General features: G+C 57.0%; 1 protein-coding gene across 1 annotated transcript; it reads left to right on the top strand.

The window, feature by feature from the left end:
• Positions 1-4,985: 4,985 nt before the first annotated feature.
• Htr6 (5-hydroxytryptamine receptor 6) lies at positions 4,986-14,625 on the top strand. The gene is made up of 3 exons (XM_076863495.2): positions 4,986-5,699; positions 13,897-14,055; positions 14,182-14,625. Exons 1-3 carry the CDS (start codon positions 4,986-4,988, stop codon positions 14,623-14,625), a joined length of 1,317 nt encoding a protein of 438 aa, XP_076719610.1.
• The last annotated feature ends 1,785 nt before the right edge of the window (positions 14,626-16,410 follow it).

Genomic DNA, 16,410 nt, shown 5'->3' with positions numbered 1-16,410 from the left:
CCTCCAGACTGGAGTTTTACCAGGGCCTTGGTCTCGCCTCCTGCCTCCCTTCCTAGTGACCCAGCATCAGCCCTTGCAGGGCCACAGAGCTAAGTTCCTCCCATCAGTCGAGCCCCTTGGCGCCCACAGATACTGCCCTCATTTTGTGGGTGAGGCCTCTGAGGTGTACAGGACTAAGCAGTCTCCCAGGGTCAGGCAGTTAAGACACGGCAACAGCTCGGGGCAGGCTGGCCGGAAGCTTCCAGGCTGGGGGATGCCAGCACCCAGAGCCCACGCGTGGACTGCCACACCTGTTTTATAGAATGGGGAACGAGGCTCTGGAAACAGGAGGACTCATGCAGGCTCACAGGCCGCCCTGACCTCACGCCTGCACACTCGGGCACGGAGGTCAAAATACTGGCAGTAAATGTGCCCCTCCAGGTCCTTGGTGCAGATCTCTGAGCCCCAGTGGGCTTGGGTCTGAGCACTCCTGGTGACAGAGTAGTCTTGGTCCTCCATCCTGTGTTTGGAACAAGGAAGGGTCTCAGCGGATAGATACTTTAATTAATTAGAAGCTGGGTGGAGAAGATGTGGGAAGGTGGGTGGGTGGGTGGGTGGCTGGTGGCGGGCCTGGAAGGCTGGTCAGAGGGCAGGCCGCCCGTGGGCAGCCAGTCTCCACGCAGAGCTGGGCTTCAGCCAGACCTAACGGTGGGAAGAGGCGTGAGGGCCAGTCCAGACCCAGATGCTGGAGGCCAGAGTTGGGTGGGGAGGCGGGGCTCCGCGGGAAGGTCGTTGCTGATTGAATGTGGGAACCATCAAGGGGGAGAGGAGATAGATAGATAGACAGACAGAAAGATAGATGGACACAGACAGACACTCGTGGGATAGTGACTTCTGATATTTCTCTCCACCTAGTTCAAACGGAACAACCCAATGAGCCCAGGAATAAAATCGCAGCCCCCTGCCCCTCCCCACAAGGGCGGAGGGATTTGAAGTCTTTATTAGGGGTTAACGGTGGCATCAGCACAGTCAGTACTGGCCCTCTCTGGACGGCTGGGCACTGGGATAATTGGTTCTGGCTTCCCTCCCTTGTTTGCCTGTGTGGAGCTACTGTCCTTGCCCCAAGCCCCCGGGGAAGGGGGAGTCGGGATGCCTGGGCTCAGATCTTCTCTCCTTCCCAACTGGGACCTTGAGCAACTCACGGGAGATCTCTGAGACACAGTTACCCTGAGTGTAAATGGGCCCTACCCACCACACTAACTTCACTCCCAGGGTCCAGATGAGCCTTCCCCTGTCAGGGCACGTGAGAGCTTGCAAAATCCCTTGGCAATTAGTAAGAACTCCACAAATGCCAGGTTATTGTTATGGAGAGCGAATAACTGCAGGTGGCTGGGCTGATGATTGTGTCCATTCATTCATTGGGCAGATATTTATTGAGAACCTACTATGTGCCACAACAGACAGAACCTGCCTGCAGGGAGTTTATGCACTTGGTCCATACTTTCTCTGAGAGCAGCTTCTAGCAGGACTTGGCAACCTCCCTGGACCCCAGTTTCTCCATCTCTGCAATGAGCATTGGGGCACTTAACCACTGAGCTACATCCCCAGCCCTTTTTCTTATTCTTATTCAGAGACGGGGGCTCGCCGAGTTGCTTAGGGCCTCACTGAGTTGCCGACGCTGGCTTTGAACTCATGATCCTCCTGCCTCAGCCTCCTGAGCCGCTGGGACCACAGGTGTGCGCCACCGCACCCTGAATCACTGATCATTCTTGAAAGTCCCTCTCTGCAATGTTAAGGAAGTCTGAGACTGGATTGTTCTGTAACTGAAATGAATGACAAGAGCTGGAGCCTCTGAAAAGGTCTCAAGTTCAACATGATAACATGGCCACAAGGTGGCATCACCACCATGGCCCAATCCTTACAAAAATGATTTTCTAAAATTATAGCAAAGTATAAACTGTAGATAACTAATATCCAGGTATCTATCGCCCAGAATGAACTCATATTAAAATGATCATCATTTTGGGTGTGTAGTGCTTGCCTGTAGTTCTAGCTATTCCAAAGGCTGAGGCAGGAGGATCACAAGCTGGAGGCTAGCCTCAGTAACATAGCAAGGCCCTAAGCAATTTAGTGAGACTGTGTCTTAAAAAAATAAAAAATAAAAAAAAGGTTGGGGATGGAACTCAGTGGTACAGCACCCTTGAGTTCAACCCTCAGTATCAATCAATCAATCAATAATCAATAAAATGATCATTGTGTTTTCTTTACAAAAAATAAAAGATATTGCACATTATAGAAAAATCTAAAACAAAGGATACATTCTTTCCCACTATATACTGATTTTGACAAAGCTAAAATTTGTCGGGCACCTCTTCTGTTCCAGAAGGTTTGAATATTCACCCTATTTGCATCTTTGGTATCCTAATATCATAAAAGCAGAGAATTTAAGAGGCTTCGCCAACCTCACAGAGCAAGTAGCAGAACAATGACTAGGAACCATTTCACAGGCTCTGGAATCTATTCTACGGAGTGTCCCATGAGATAGCCATTCCTGACATCAGGACTCCTTTGGCTAGAGGAGGTACCACAAGGATGGCGCTTTCCCACTACATAGCTGGGGACCCCAAGGCCAACGGCACCATCACGTTGACAGATTACACCAGTGCCAGTTAATCTCCTCAATGACCCTGGGTGGCAGATACTGAATTGTTCTGCAGTGACCCAAGGAGACAGAGTGGCCCTAGGACCTCAGAGTTGCTAAGCAGTGGATCTAGGATCTCAAGCCAGCTTCCTGAGCCTGGGTCCAGCTCTTGTGTTAGTACATTCTGTTCCCGGGAGATGTGTAGTGCGGTGTAGAGGCCGGAGGACAGGCCTCCTCCACCGCTGCCTAGGTTCACCTGTGGGCAGGACTGGGGCTTAGGGTGGGGGGAGGCGCTGCAGGGTCTGAAGTTTTTGTCAGGAGGTACCTTCACCACCGGAGCGGGCTCCCTCTGTCCTAAACCTACAGCTGATCTGAGTTTCAGTTTCTACTTGATTGATTGCTGCTCGGGACCTTGGGAGGAGCCCTCGACTTCTCTGAGCCCCACTTAAATACCTTCTTCTTAGCTTTATTTTTGGGGTAGGGATATTAAGAATAGGAATAATATAAGGAACACAGAAGGGCCTTATACGTGGGAAATATTACTTTGTTTTTGGTACCGGGGATTGAACTCAGCCACTGAACCATATCCGCAGCCCTATTTTGTATTTTATTTAGAGACGCAGCTCCCTTTTGCGGAGGCTGGCTTTCAACTCGCCATCCTCCTGCCTTAGCCTCCGGAGCGATGGGATTACACGCATGCGCCACCACGCCCGGCTTATTTTTCTTTTTTCTGAAAAGGATGCTCCAGATCCTCTTTATACTGCTGTGCCTTTTCCTTTTTCTATAGCAATGATCACCTTATGATCACTCTGTATGTTTATTGTGTTTGTTGTTTATTCCACTATAAGGTAAGTTCCACGGAGGCGGGGATCTTTGTTTTGGTCACTGCAGTGTCCCGAGTAGTCACAGCAGTGTCTGATGCCTACTACCTGCTGAAGAAGTTGTTTGTCAAATGAGGAATGGAATCTGCAACATGAACCTGCACAGCAGCCTTAGCGGAGGGTCACAGCCAGGGGGCGCCACACCCCACCCCTCTGCCGACCGCCCCGGAGGATTCCCACCTCGGTTCGCTCGCTGTTACCCTGGGGACGCCCACAGGTCAGGGACTTCCTCCGCAGTACCTGGTGCGGTGTTGGTTCTGGCTCAAAAGACCAGAAGAGCCAGCTCACTGCTCAAGCTAAAGGGGAAAGATGCCGGGAATTATTAGCCCATTTTATAGGCTCAGCAATCGAGGCCCAGAGGGGTGACAAAGAGACTTGCCCAGTATTCCGCAGCTGGTTCCCCTCGAAAGCGCGGCGACCCCCGCCGGGAGGGACCAGAGCTTACTGTGGAGGAATCCCTGGGTACCGGCAGGTCACAGCCCTCTTCTCTGAGTTCCGCCTGCGCCATCACCACGTGTGGGCTGGGGAGGGGGGTGCGGGGGTGCGGGGACTGCCATCTCCCTGGAGGCGACTCGGTGCGGCTGGGGCGCTCGGAGCTTGCCTCCACCTCCTGGGGTACGGGGACCCTCTGCGGCGAGGCTGGGGCCCGTCTCCCCGCCCACCGCGGGGCGGGGCGCACGCTCAGCGGCCCCGGGACCGCGCGCTCCCGAAGCAGCCCCGGCTCCTCGCCGCGCCTCCCGTGCTCCCGAGTCCCCGGCCCACGGCCGCGTCTCCTCCAGCCCCGCGGGCCTGCGGCAGTCGCCGGCAGCCGAGCGCCCCAGGTACGGAGCGCGGGCGGGAGGCGGACCAGCCCGCGGCGGGCGGCCAGGGGCGGAGCGCGGCGCTGCCCTCTGCCGCCCGCGGGGCCTGCCCGGCACGGCTCGGGGCCTCCCGCGTGCCGCAGGGCTGCCTCTGCGCCGGCGGGAGAGAGACCTGCCTTCCCCGCTGGGCTTTGCTACAGTCCCTGGACCACCAAACCGCGACCCCAAGCGCGACGGCTTCCATCTACCGTTCCAACACGCCCACCCTCGCAGGGCAGCCTGCGCCGCCGGACAGCGCCCTCGGCCCCGGTCCCGCCTTCCCGGTGTCCCCGCCCGACCCTAGGCCCGCCCCCTCAGGGGACTGTCCCACTCGGGGGAGCCCAGCCGACCTCCGCCTAACTTTCCGCGGCTCCCTTCAGGGGGACTCGCTCATCAGGTGCCCCTCCCCAAACTTACTGCCGGTGGCCTCGAGGGGTCCCTGCCGCATCCCGGGGCGCGGGAGATATAACCCCTGTGTCTCCACTTCTGGTCGCTGCCCCTTGACTTAGCGCCCCGCCCCTCTCTTGTCGCCTACCCGCCTGGGGACCGTGTTGCTCTTCTCGCGGACAACAACCTCGGCTCCTCCAGGCTGCTCACCGTCTCCCTGCCCATCCTATCACGTCCCTGTACCCATCCCCAGCCTCCATGGTCCCAGATCCAGGCCCTGCCAACAACAGCACCCCGGCCTGGGGCCCCGGACCCCCGGCGGCCCCCGGGGGCAGCGGCTGGGTGGCGGCCGTGCTGTGTGTGGTCATAGCGCTGACGGCGGCGGCCAACTCGCTGCTCATCGCGCTCATCTGCACGCAGCCAGCGCTGCGCAACACGTCCAACTTCTTCCTGGTGTCGCTCTTCACGTCGGACCTGATGGTGGGGCTGGTGGTGATGCCACCGGCCATGCTGAACGCGCTGTACGGACGCTGGGTGCTGGCGCGTGGCCTCTGCCTGCTCTGGGCGGCTTTCGACGTGATGTGCTGCAGCGCCTCCATCCTTAACCTCTGCCTCATCAGCCTGGACCGCTACCTGCTCATCCTGTCGCCCCTGCGCTACAAGCTGCGCATGACGCCCCCGCGCGCCCTGGCGCTGGTCCTGGGCGCCTGGAGCCTGGCTGCGCTAGCCTCCTTCCTGCCTCTGCTGCTGGGCTGGCACGAGCTGGGCCACGTGCGGGCACCTGCTCCGGGCCAGTGCCAACTGCTGGCCAGTCTGCCCTTCGTCCTCGTGGCGTCAGGCCTCACCTTCTTTCTGCCCTCTGGTGCCATCTGCTTCACCTACTGCAGGATCCTCCTGGCTGCCCGCAGGCAGGCTGTGCAGGTGGCCTCGCTCACCACCGGCGTGGCCAGCCAGGCCTTGGAGACATTGCAGGTACTGGGGATGCTCCCGGAGATCTGGGCTTGTGGGATGGACAGGAATGAGTGGCCCTTGTGTCCCACCACTTAGTAGAGACTTGCCTCTGGACCTTCCTGGTGCCCACCTTTCCTCTCAGCTCAGGACAGTGCCATTGGGATGCAGGGCAGGCAGCTAACTGTGTGCAGGGAATCTAGGGTGGCCACCCTCCGCCCATCTGCTCCTCCCTCGTCTTCCTCATCATGGCACCATGGTGGCCTCATGCCAGAAACTCAGGGAGAATTTCTCTCTCGCACTCACACCATTCTTGATCCAGCGCCTGTTGGTTCTGCTTCCTGAATAGGTGCTGTCTCCACAGGCATCTCCCGAATCCAAGCCACATTGCTTTTCACCTGGGAGCCTTGGGAGGCCTCTGCTGGCTGCCTGCTTCCAGGGCAGGTCAGCGGTGCCTCCTCTGCTCAGGAGCCAGAGCAACTTACAAAGGAAGTAACCATTTGCTCCCCTGCTCAAACCCCCACCGCACACATCTCAGGATGTGGCCTCAGGATGTGGTCCTGCGGCCTTCCTCCCTGTCTCCCCTCTGCCTCTCTCTTAGGCTGCTCCAAGCCACCTTGGCGCCCTCACGCAGCCCTTAGCAGGCACCAGGCTCCAATCTGTGGCTACTGTCTTTGCACTTGCTGCCCCCTCCGCCTGGCATGCTCGTCCCTGGGCCTGCTCCTGTCTGACCCTTTCCAGCTCACCTGTTCCCAGAATGGTCTTGACCGTCCTGTCTGCAGAGCCATCACCCTGCCCCATCTGTTCTCCATCAAACCCCAGCTTACTTGTGGTCTTGGTCATCCTGGCTTAAATATTAGCCCTGTGGGGGGTTGCATGAATCTAGCTCAGTTTTGGTCCCCAGTGCACATAAGAGATGCTCAATAACTGCTTGTGAATGGGGAAGGCACTCTGGGCTCTGCACTCTGGGCTCCGCGCTCTGAGCTCTGCACTCTGAGCTCCACGCTCTGCCAGCCCTACAAGTGGCCTGACTGTTCACATTGTGCCCAAGCCCTGTGGTTCGTCTTGAGAGGTGGGGTGTAGGCTGATGAGGCCTGAGCCTCCAAGACGTGGGTCACTAAGTCTAAGGCCCTGGGGGAGGTAGCCGCTGGGCTGCCCGGGGTCATCTTGGCTTGGGGCCTGACTGTGGAGTAAAGGGCTCGCAGCCTCCTGGTGGCCTCCCAGAGCAGCTGCACTGTGGCACTCAGCAGTGAGGCTCAAAGCTGGCCCTGGCCCTCCACCTCAGAGGCCAGGTGGCCCTGCTTGGTCTCCCTGTCTGTGCTCCCCAGAACATTCTTGAGTCCCAACAGGTGGCTATGACTGGACTGGCTTCTTCAGAGGTGGACTGGCTGCCCTGGCCGGCCCACGCTCTCTCTTATGTTTATAAAGATTTGCTTTCTTCTCTGGGGCCAGTGGATGGCTCACTTGATCAGGCCTTCCCAACTGGGTGCAGTGTCCCCTCCTAAGTCCTTTGGTTTTTCTGTCACTTGACTTGAGTATGAAAGGCGAGAACACAGGTCTCTCTCCTGTGGGAACTTTCTGAGTTAAAAGGACGGTAACTCTGGAAGGGAGTGGACAGTCGGCAGCCCTTGCCCTATAGAGGGGGGTCACAGGTGGCATTCACTGACCACCTAGAAGCAGCTCTACCTTCACAGCATGTCCAGGCCCTGAGCGGGTCTTTCCTCTCTCCTGCTGCCCACCAGGGCGGGGCCCCTTCACTTCTCAGGACCTTTGCACTTGCTGTCCCCTCTGTCTGAGTATTCTTCCTTCACACCTACATAGGTTTTCCCATTTCTTCCTTCTGGCCTCCATTCACTTCCTTCCCTAATCTGTCTCTCAAGGGTACTAACTTGCAGCCAGACGTGGTGGGGCACACCTGTAATCCCAGCAACTCAGGAGGCTAAAGCAGGAGGATTGCAAGTTTAAGGCCAACCTCAGCAACTTAGTGAGACACTATCTCTAAAAATAAGTAAATAAGTAAAAAGGACTGGGGGTGTAACTTAGAGGTAAAGCACCCCTGGGTTCAATCCTCCCTCCTCCAGCACCTCTCCTCCAGCACCTTCCCTGGGGCCTCTCCAGCCCTAATTTCCCGAGCTATTTCTCTCGGCAACATCAAGGATAACCTGAAATATTTTATACTCACCCATTTATTTGTTGATCACTTACTTCCTCCAGGAGGATGAAGCTCTGTGAGGGTGGGGACTGGTCTTTTTGTGGGTTTCTAGCACCTCATACGGCACCCAGCATGTCCTAGGTGCTCAGCACGTGTTCAGGGTCGGGGGGGTGGAGTGAGTACAGCTGGGACTCCAGGCTGCCCACGTCGCTGCCCAGTCTCTCTCTGGGCGAGATCCTAAATCGCTTTTTTTTTTTGGTACTGTGGATTGATTGAACACAGGGGCGCTTTACCACTGAGCTATACCCCCAGCTCTTTTTATTTTTTAAATTTTGAGACAGGGTCTCACTGAGTTGCTGAGGCTGGCCTTAAAATTGTGATCCTCCTGCCTCAGCCTCCTGAGTGCTGGGATTACGGGTGTGCACCACCACCCATAATAATAAGCCTAGTTATAAGCTTTTTATCATGTGAATTCATTTCTTTGATAGCATGTATTGAGTACCTGCTGTGTACAGGAGCTGCTGTGGGCTGCAGATGTGGTGTGAGCAGGACTGGCGAGGCCCTGCCCTCTTGGATGGGTTCTGGCTGGAGAGAGATTTGGAGAGGCAGACGCTGGTCATGAGGCGCTCTCAGGAGGGCGGTGGAGCCTAGGGAAGGGGCGCCTCTCTCTGCCAAAGTTCTGCATCTACTCACTGTGTATGTGTTGGGAAACTACGGAGGTCACAGTGCGCCCTAAAACCGGTGCCATGCCCTGGGCACTGGGGCCAGCACCCTACCTCCAGGGCAGAATGACCCACAGCCCTTGAGCCTGAGATGTGCACCCCCCCCATCCTCAGCGAGCCCTGTGTGTCCATCTTCCTCATCTCCGGAAATGGCCTGCTTTGGGGAATTTGTGTCTGGGCTGCTGCTCTCTCCCGGCCCCTGAGTCATGACCCTTTTTCTTCTCCGGGGCTGCCTGTCGCAGAGGCCAGTAGCATCCAGCCTGGACGTGGGGCCTCTCTCCGTGCCAGGACCTTAAGGCGCCTCAGGGCCCCTGTCCTCCGGTGCTCCACCCCCTCTGCCTTTGCTCCCCCCACCCCAGCCTCTAGTTTCCCCACAGAGGGGACAAGCCGAGCACAGGTCTCCGAAGTCCCGCCCCCGGGGGTGAGAACCTTCTAGCTGGTCAGCATCGGTGTCCCCCCCACATAGGCCTGTGTGTGCCATGGGCTTTCAGAAGCCCCTGGTTGGTCCAGTGGTGTCCCAGGCCTTCCTGGCAGCCCCAGGGCCGGGGAGAGAGGCTCTGCTGAGAGCTGGGGCTGCGGGGATGGGCTGGGGTGTGGGGCTGAGATGCTGCGGGGGGTGGTGGTGCGAGCAAGTGTGTGCATGTGAGTGTGCATGTGTGTGCACGTGAGTGTGCATGTGTGAGAGGTGGGTGCCCGGGTAGGAGTGGTGCTCAGCCTTGGGCGATTCTGGAGGCCGAGGGCATGGCCAGGCAGCCTTGGGGCAGCACCCAGGCAGGCAGTGTGGGTGCTCAGCCTGGTAGAGAGGAACAGGAGGGGGCCAACTGGGAGTTCCCTGCGGATCTGCATCTCCCACCCTCCCCCTCCTTTCCCACCCAAGCCTCCTTTCTCCGCACCCCCTCGCTGGCTCTCCCTCACCCAACTGTGCCTGTGCTGTCTCAGTGATGCATCTCCCTCCACCTCTGTCCTTCCTCCTCCTCCTCCTCCCTGGAGGAGGCTGTGATCACAGGAATATCTGCGTGGCGGAGGAGGGGGTCGAGCTGGGAGAGGCTGGCTCAGGGACTGTGTGCGGCTGCTCCAAGCCAGGCAGCTGGTGTAGGCAGGGCCCTGGCAGGAGCCTGGTGTCTGTCCTGTCTCTGCCATCACAGCTGGATGACCTTGGAGAAGTCACTTCACCACCCCGTACCCCCCCTGGACTAACAAAACTTATCCTGTGGCCCAGTGCTGAGCTCAGGAGCCTAGATGGTGTGAGGCTTCAGATTCAATCCCCAGCACTGGAAAAAAAATCCCGTCTTCCTATTGTTGTCACTAGATCAATGTCGCCATTAGGACCCGCTAAGCTGGATCTTAAACAGAAATAATGACAGCTGACACTTACATGACCCTATGTGCCAGGAGCTGTTCTGATCACTTTTGTGTATTATCTCACTTAATCCCTAATCCAATCCTATGAGGTCGATGGTCTTATAATTGCCATTTTACAGAAGAGGAAACACAGGCACAGAGAGGTGGAGGAACTTGCCTGAGTCACTCAGCTGGGTAGTAACAGCCAGGATCCGGCACAGGAAGGCGGGCTTCAGAGCCTGTCTGTGGCCTTCGCACTGAGATCAGATGGGGGTACAAGGTGGGAATGCACAAGGGAATACATAAGTCCACTCTATTTGATTGTTTTGCAGTGTTGGAGACCCAACCCAGAGACTGGCCCTTGCCAAACGTGTGCCCTACCACCGCTGACCTGCACCCCTGCTTTCAACAATAAAGTAAAAGATCCCCCAAATCCTTTCCCTTCCATCCCCAGGGGCACTCAGTCTTTGGGGCATGTCCTCCGGGTCCTCATTCCGTGTTTACATATCTGTACACTAGCCAAGGAGTCGTGGTGTTTTGGGGGGTGGGTACTGTGGCACAGGCTTGTAATCCCAGCAGTTTGGGAGGCTGAGGCAGGAGGACGGCAAAAACGTTATAAGCTTTTTATCATGTGAATTCATTTCTTTGATAGCATGTGTTGAGTACCTACTGTGTGCAGGAGCTGCTGTGGGCTGCAGATGGGCAACTTAGTGAGACCCTGTCTCAAAATAAAAAATGAAAAGGTCTCAGTGGTAAAGTGCCCTGGATTTCATCCCCAGTGCCAGCACCCCTAAGGCCCTGCCTGCCTCCGTCCAACGCTGCCCCTCCAAGACAGGGGAGAAATCCAGGGCTTTCCTGAATTTGTCCTTGACACCTGAAAAGCCAAGTTTCCGTATTTGTAAAACCACACAGAGGGACGGAGTTTCGGTGTGCTTTCTGTCCCCGCAGCCCCTCTGCTCCATTCCAGAATGAGAACCCCTGGTCCTGGGGAAGAGCAGGGCGCAGGCTGTGGCTGGGTTTCAGCACCGCGGACAAGGCTCCGCCTCTGGAAAGGGGAGGGGCGAGGAGCAGGGGGAAGGAGCTCTGCAGGGAGGGGTAGGAGGACGCGGCGGTGACACATCTTGGCTTTGCCGCCTCCGCCCCCTTCCCGTCTGCCAGGGTTGCCTGGGAATCTGGCTCCCTCCTGCCTCTTTCTGATCTTTCCATCTCCCCACAACCAGCCCACCACTGGCTGTCACAGGAACAAGCGGATTCTCGTGCAATTTAGGAAACGCTGGCCACTCCCTGGTTTCAAAGCCCAAGTGTGCTCCCCGGTGGCCCACAGGACCATTCTGTAAATTGTGCACGCTGGCATGTCCTTAAATTGGACCGATAGGTGGGTCTCACTTTGTATGACTCTTAAATAGGAAAAGTCAGGTTGGTCTCAGCACATGGTTTACAGGGGGCTTCCCTCCCCAGCTTTCTGGACTCTAGAGGCCTCATGATGGAGGCTAGAGCCTTCCAAGTGCCTCTGAACCTTCTGGAAGTGTGAGACTTTGTGTGTGTGTGTGTGTGTGTGTGTGTGTGTGTGTGTAGAGATTGATGAGCTTTTTTATTTTCTGGGGAGAGGTTTTTGTAGATTACTTAGATTTTTGTTTTGGTGCAGGGGATGGAATTCAGGGCTTTGCCATGCTCAACCAGTGCTCTACCACTGAGCTACACCCACAGCCCTTTTAATTTATGTTGTGACAAGGTCTCATTGTATTGCCAAGTCCCCAAACTTGTGATCCTCCTGCCTCTGCCTCCCGAGGAGCTGGGATTACAGGCGTGAGCCACCACACTCAGCTTACTTCCAAGTTCTACTCAGTGACATGAGCACTCACCCAAGCTCTGACTTTGGAATTATCTTTGTAAGAAATGGGGTGGGGGCTGGGGTTGTGGCTCAGAGGTAGAGCGCTCGCCCAGCATGTGTGAGGCCCTGGGTTCGATCCTCAGCACCACGTAAAGTAAAATAAAGGCATTGTGTGCTCCTATAACGGAAAAATAAATATTAAAAACAGAAATGAAGGTGGGACAAAGTTAACTAATGAGAGAGAAGAAAAAGAAAATAGCTTTTATTGAGCTCCTACTGTGTACCTGGCACTATCTGGCCCAGGAGGTGGGTACTACCATTTCCATATTATAAATGGGGGGGAGATTAGGTGTTTCCCAAGTGTACTCAGTCCATTCCTGTCTAACAATTCAGAATTTTCTCACTTCATGTTCCTGGTAGGGCTGGCTCCCTCTGATCCAAACCCATTCTGTATAGAGCACTGCCAGAATAATCACATGAAAATTTCATTTATAGCACTTGAGTTCCCTACTGAGAATAGTGAAATGCCTTATGCTTCTGTATTTGCCCACTGACTCGGCCCTAACTAACTAAATAAATATGTGTTGATTAAAACCTTCCCATGTAGCTAGGCATGGTAGCATTCACCTGTAATCCCAGGGATTTGGGAGGCTGAGGCAGGAGGATCACAATTTGGAGGCCAGCCTCAGCAACTTATCAAGACCCTCTCTCAAAACAAAAAAAATATAAAGGGCAGGGGATGTAGCTCGGTGGTTCAATTCCTAGCTTCAATCCTTAGTACTGCAAACAAAACAACCACCAAACAACAAAACAAAACAAAACAAAAAAACAACCAACCAACCAAGTTCCCCGAGTCCCTCCAGGCCTATTTGTAGTAGAAGCAAAATTTTTAGGACATCAGTGTTTAATATGCCGAATGCACGTGAAAAAGTCAAGGCAACTTAAATGCCCTTAAGAGAAAATGGAATTTAGACCCTTCACGATCTCCACACCACCTAGACCAGCCCTCTTTAGAGAAAGGAGATTAGGATGCCTGGGGACAGGAAAACACCCTCAACTAGTCACTTCAGTTTCTTAAAATTTCATGAAGTTAAAAAGGAGAACTTCTGGGCTAGGGACCAGCCCTGCAGAGCCGTTTGAGCTTTCGGGTCTGCTGGTTTCCTGAAGTTCTGACGGCCCCCGGCCTGGTCCTCCTTCTGGTGGCTGCTGGGGAACAGCTCCCCCCCCGCCCCGCTTCTTAAGTACCAGGGACTGAACTCAGGGCTGCTCAACCCCTGAGCCCCACCCCCAGCCTATTTCGTACTTTATTTAGAGGCAGGGACTCACTGAGTGGCTTAGCGCCTCACCGTTGCTAAGGCTGGGTTTGAACTCATGACCCTCCTGCCTCAGCCTCCCGAGCCACTGGGGTGACAGGTGTGCACCACCGCGCCCAGCTGTTCTCCCGCTCTTGATGTCTGCTGTCGAGACGGGAGATGCCCGCCGGTCCTGGCATAAGTGACTTGTAGGATTCCAAGGTCACTAGCATCTCTAGCAATCTATAAAAGATTCAACGGCGATCAGTGGTTTGTGCACACGTTCTCCAAAAAATACAACAAACACTTCTGTTTTACGGAGCACAAGAGTCATCGCACAGGCACACGCATTATCCCCAAATAGGAAGAGACTCCATACGCTAAGGCGGTGCCTGGCGGCTGCACACACCCTTTCCCTCTTTCTTCAAGTGCTGTTCATGTGTATTCAATTCTTGAACTGCGAAAGGCTCTGGAAAGTTCTGTGTGCTGAAGGTTGACTTGGGGGATGACTGTCCCACTGCGCTGCCTGGAGCTCCTTTGTGGAACTCGGGTCAGGGTCAGGGTCAGGGTCAAGGTCAGGGCTCGTCCAGGTCCATGCCTGGCTCAGTTTGAAACGTTGGTGTCAGGGTTTGGTCTAGGACTGAGGTCAGTACTTAGCATTTTGCCCAAATCAGACTTGGTTGGGCACCATGGTCAGCGTGCAGTTTGGAGTCGGGGTCAGGCCTCAGTCTGGGGCCACAGCTGGGCCGGTCAAGCGTGAGGACTCAGTTAGCTGCTGGCTCTAGAGTTCAGCCTGCGGTTGGGGTTGAGGTTCAGTCGATGGCCAGGAGCAGGACCAAACTGGGCTCTTGCTCACCTGACAGCCGTGACCTTCCTTTGCCAGGTGCCCAGGACCCCACGGCCAGGCGGGGAGTCGGCTGACAGCAGGCGTCTGGCCACCAAGCACAGCAGGAAGGCCTTGAAGGCCAGCCTGACGCTGGGCATCCTGCTGGGCATGTTCTTCGTAACGTGGCTGCCCTTCTTCGTGGCCAACGTGGCCCAGGTAAGGCCGTGGCAGGGGGAGGTGTGGGGGAGGGTGGGCACCTCCCATGGTGTTTGCCCACATGGGGGCTGGGTGCGGGGATCCGGTTCCTGCTCTGGGCCCAGGGTGACGCACCCGTGTCCCCAGGCTGTGTGCGACTGCATCTCCCCGGGCCTCTTCGATGTCCTCACGTGGCTGGGGTACTGCAACAGCACCATGAACCCCATCATCTACCCGCTCTTCATGCGGGACTTCAAGCGGGCCCTGGGCAGGCTCCTGCCCTGCCCCCACTGCCCTCAGCAGCGCCGGGCCAGCCTCGCGTCCCCCTCCATGCGCACCTCTCACAGTGGCGCCCGGCCAGGCCTCAGCCTGCAGCAGGTGCTGCCGCTGCCGCTGCCCCCGGACTCGGGCTCCGACTCGGACTCGGGCTCCAGAGGCTCCTCGGGCCTTCAGCTCACGGCCCAGCTACTGCTGCCCGGCGAGGCCACCCGGGACCCTGCGCTGCCCGCCAGGACCCAGATGGTCAACTTTGACATCGATCCCGCCGACAGGGAGCTGCGTCTGCACCCGCTGGGTACCCCCACGAGCTGACCGAGTCTGGAGCCGGCCGGCGGGGAGGTGGGTCAGACGGGCCGGGCCCCCAAGGTCTCCGGCCAACTCCTGGCTGATGCCTGGCAGCACAGGTCTACAGGGAGCCCCTGAGCTCCGGGCCACGGGCCTGAAGGAGGAGCTGGCTGGGGTGTCGTTCTCTGCAGGATCGTCCCTTCCTGAGTGTGACTCGGGGTCCGTGGGGGATGGTTGGAGGACTCTGGGAGTCGGGAGCAGGACTTCTGGGTTCAGAGGAGGATGAGAAAAATTCCTGCCCTTTGCCCCTTCTCTCAGGTTGGTGGGAGGGGTCGCATCCATCGGTCGACGCGGGTCCTGGCTCCTCAGCCCGGTCAGCATTCTCATGGCTTCTGGGAGTTTTCTCAGAGTGCCCATCTCTGCCATCCCAGACCGCCGAGTCAGAGCGTGTGTTAAAAGGTTGGCCACGGGCCCCTGTGGCTGGAGTGGGCTGGCAGAGGGGATCTTTAACCCCGAGAATGCCGTGCAGCACAGGAAAGCCCCTGGCCTTCCCAGGCGCAGGCTGGCTGGACTTGAACCTTTGCTTTCCTGCTTCTCCCTCGGGGGCCTGGCACGGGCAGCTTGGCCTCTGGGAGCCCCGGTTTTCCCATGTGTAAAGGGGGTAGTCGTGACAGCAGCCCTCGGGTCATTGTGAGTGTGATTCCTACTGTGTTTCCAGCCTCCGCAGGGGTCCGCGTATGGTCCACCCCGTTGGTACCACCCGTGGCCACCCAGCCCAGGGGTCCTGGCTTTGGCCCGAAAGGGCTATCTGTTCATGTAGTTCTTTTGGGGGGTGGAGGCCAGAGCTGGGGACCTGCTAACCAAGCGCTCCCTCTCTGGGCTGCCCCCTGCCCGGCCCCTCCGTTCTTTTAACAGTTCGCTCCCTCTTTTCCGTCCCAGCCCAGATTCCCAGGGACTAACTCGTTCCCCAGCTCCCTGTTCTAGGTGCTGGGTGGGGCCCCCGTTGCTCAGGGACCCTCCTGGCCTCTGCACTGTCCCTCCTGGCACTAAGGGCGGACAGCACTTTCCTGTTCAGACTGGGTCGTGCGTCTCCCTTGGCCTTGGGCTTCCCTGGACCTGGAAGGGAACAGCCGATGGGAGAAGCCCCGCCCCTGTCCCACCTCCTTCTAGCTTTCTCCGGGTCAGTGAGGGCCAGGGGCCTCCAGGGTCAGCAGAGCAGAGCTGAGGAGAGCTCTCCCTGTGGGGGCTGCAGGCAGGGGCCTTGCTTTCCGGTCAGGGAACCGGGTGGGGGACTCCTGGCTCCCGCCCACCTGCCCGAGGCTCCTTAGCAGCCGGAGGTTTTTCTTAAAGCCCTGAAGACCCACCAACCAGACTTTCAGGGGTCCCCTGCGCATGGCCTGGCGCTCTCCTTGGTGCTGATCAGACTCAAGCCGGCCCGGGCCGCTGGCCACTGGCCACAGAGGGGCCATGGTGCTTGCTGGGACTTCCTCTGTGCCTCCAGGCCTGCCCGAGGGGACTCTCAATAAACTCTAGCTGAAGGACGTGACTGTGGTGTGGACTGGATTCTGTCGCGGCAATGCTGGGGGCTTGCAAAGCGCTGGGACAATGGGAAGTGACCCTGGCCCAAGAGTCCTGGGTTCTGGCCCTGACTCTGACCCTAATGTGCTTTGGGACCCCAGGATCATGTGCCCTTTGGACCTTGGCTTCCCACATGTGGTGTGAGCAGTGTGGACTAGAATCAGCAGGAGTTGTGTAAATGTCTGCAGGATGAATAAACGCCCGCACCGAGCGCCAGCCGGCGCCACTTGGCGC

The sequence above is a fragment of the Callospermophilus lateralis genome, chromosome 7 (assembly GCF_048772815.1).
Source record: "Callospermophilus lateralis isolate mCalLat2 chromosome 7, mCalLat2.hap1, whole genome shotgun sequence".
Classification (NCBI taxonomy): domain Eukaryota; kingdom Metazoa; phylum Chordata; class Mammalia; order Rodentia; family Sciuridae; genus Callospermophilus; species Callospermophilus lateralis.
The sequence above is the reverse complement of the archived record's forward strand: the minus strand, read 5'-3'. Positions and strand labels throughout refer to the sequence as shown.

Bases quoted from the DNA above. Each gene is read 5' to 3' on its own strand.
- Htr6 (XM_076863495.2), top strand. From the start codon at position 4,986: ATGGTCCCAGATCCAGGCCCTGCCAACAACAGCACCCCGGCCTGGGGC. The intron at 5,700-13,896 runs GTACTGGGGATG...TTCCTTTGCCAG, and splicing joins AGGCCTTGGAGACATTGCAG to GTGCCCAGGACCCCACGGCC. The intron at 14,056-14,181 runs GTAAGGCCGTGG...CCGTGTCCCCAG, and splicing joins TCGTGGCCAACGTGGCCCAG to GCTGTGTGCGACTGCATCTC.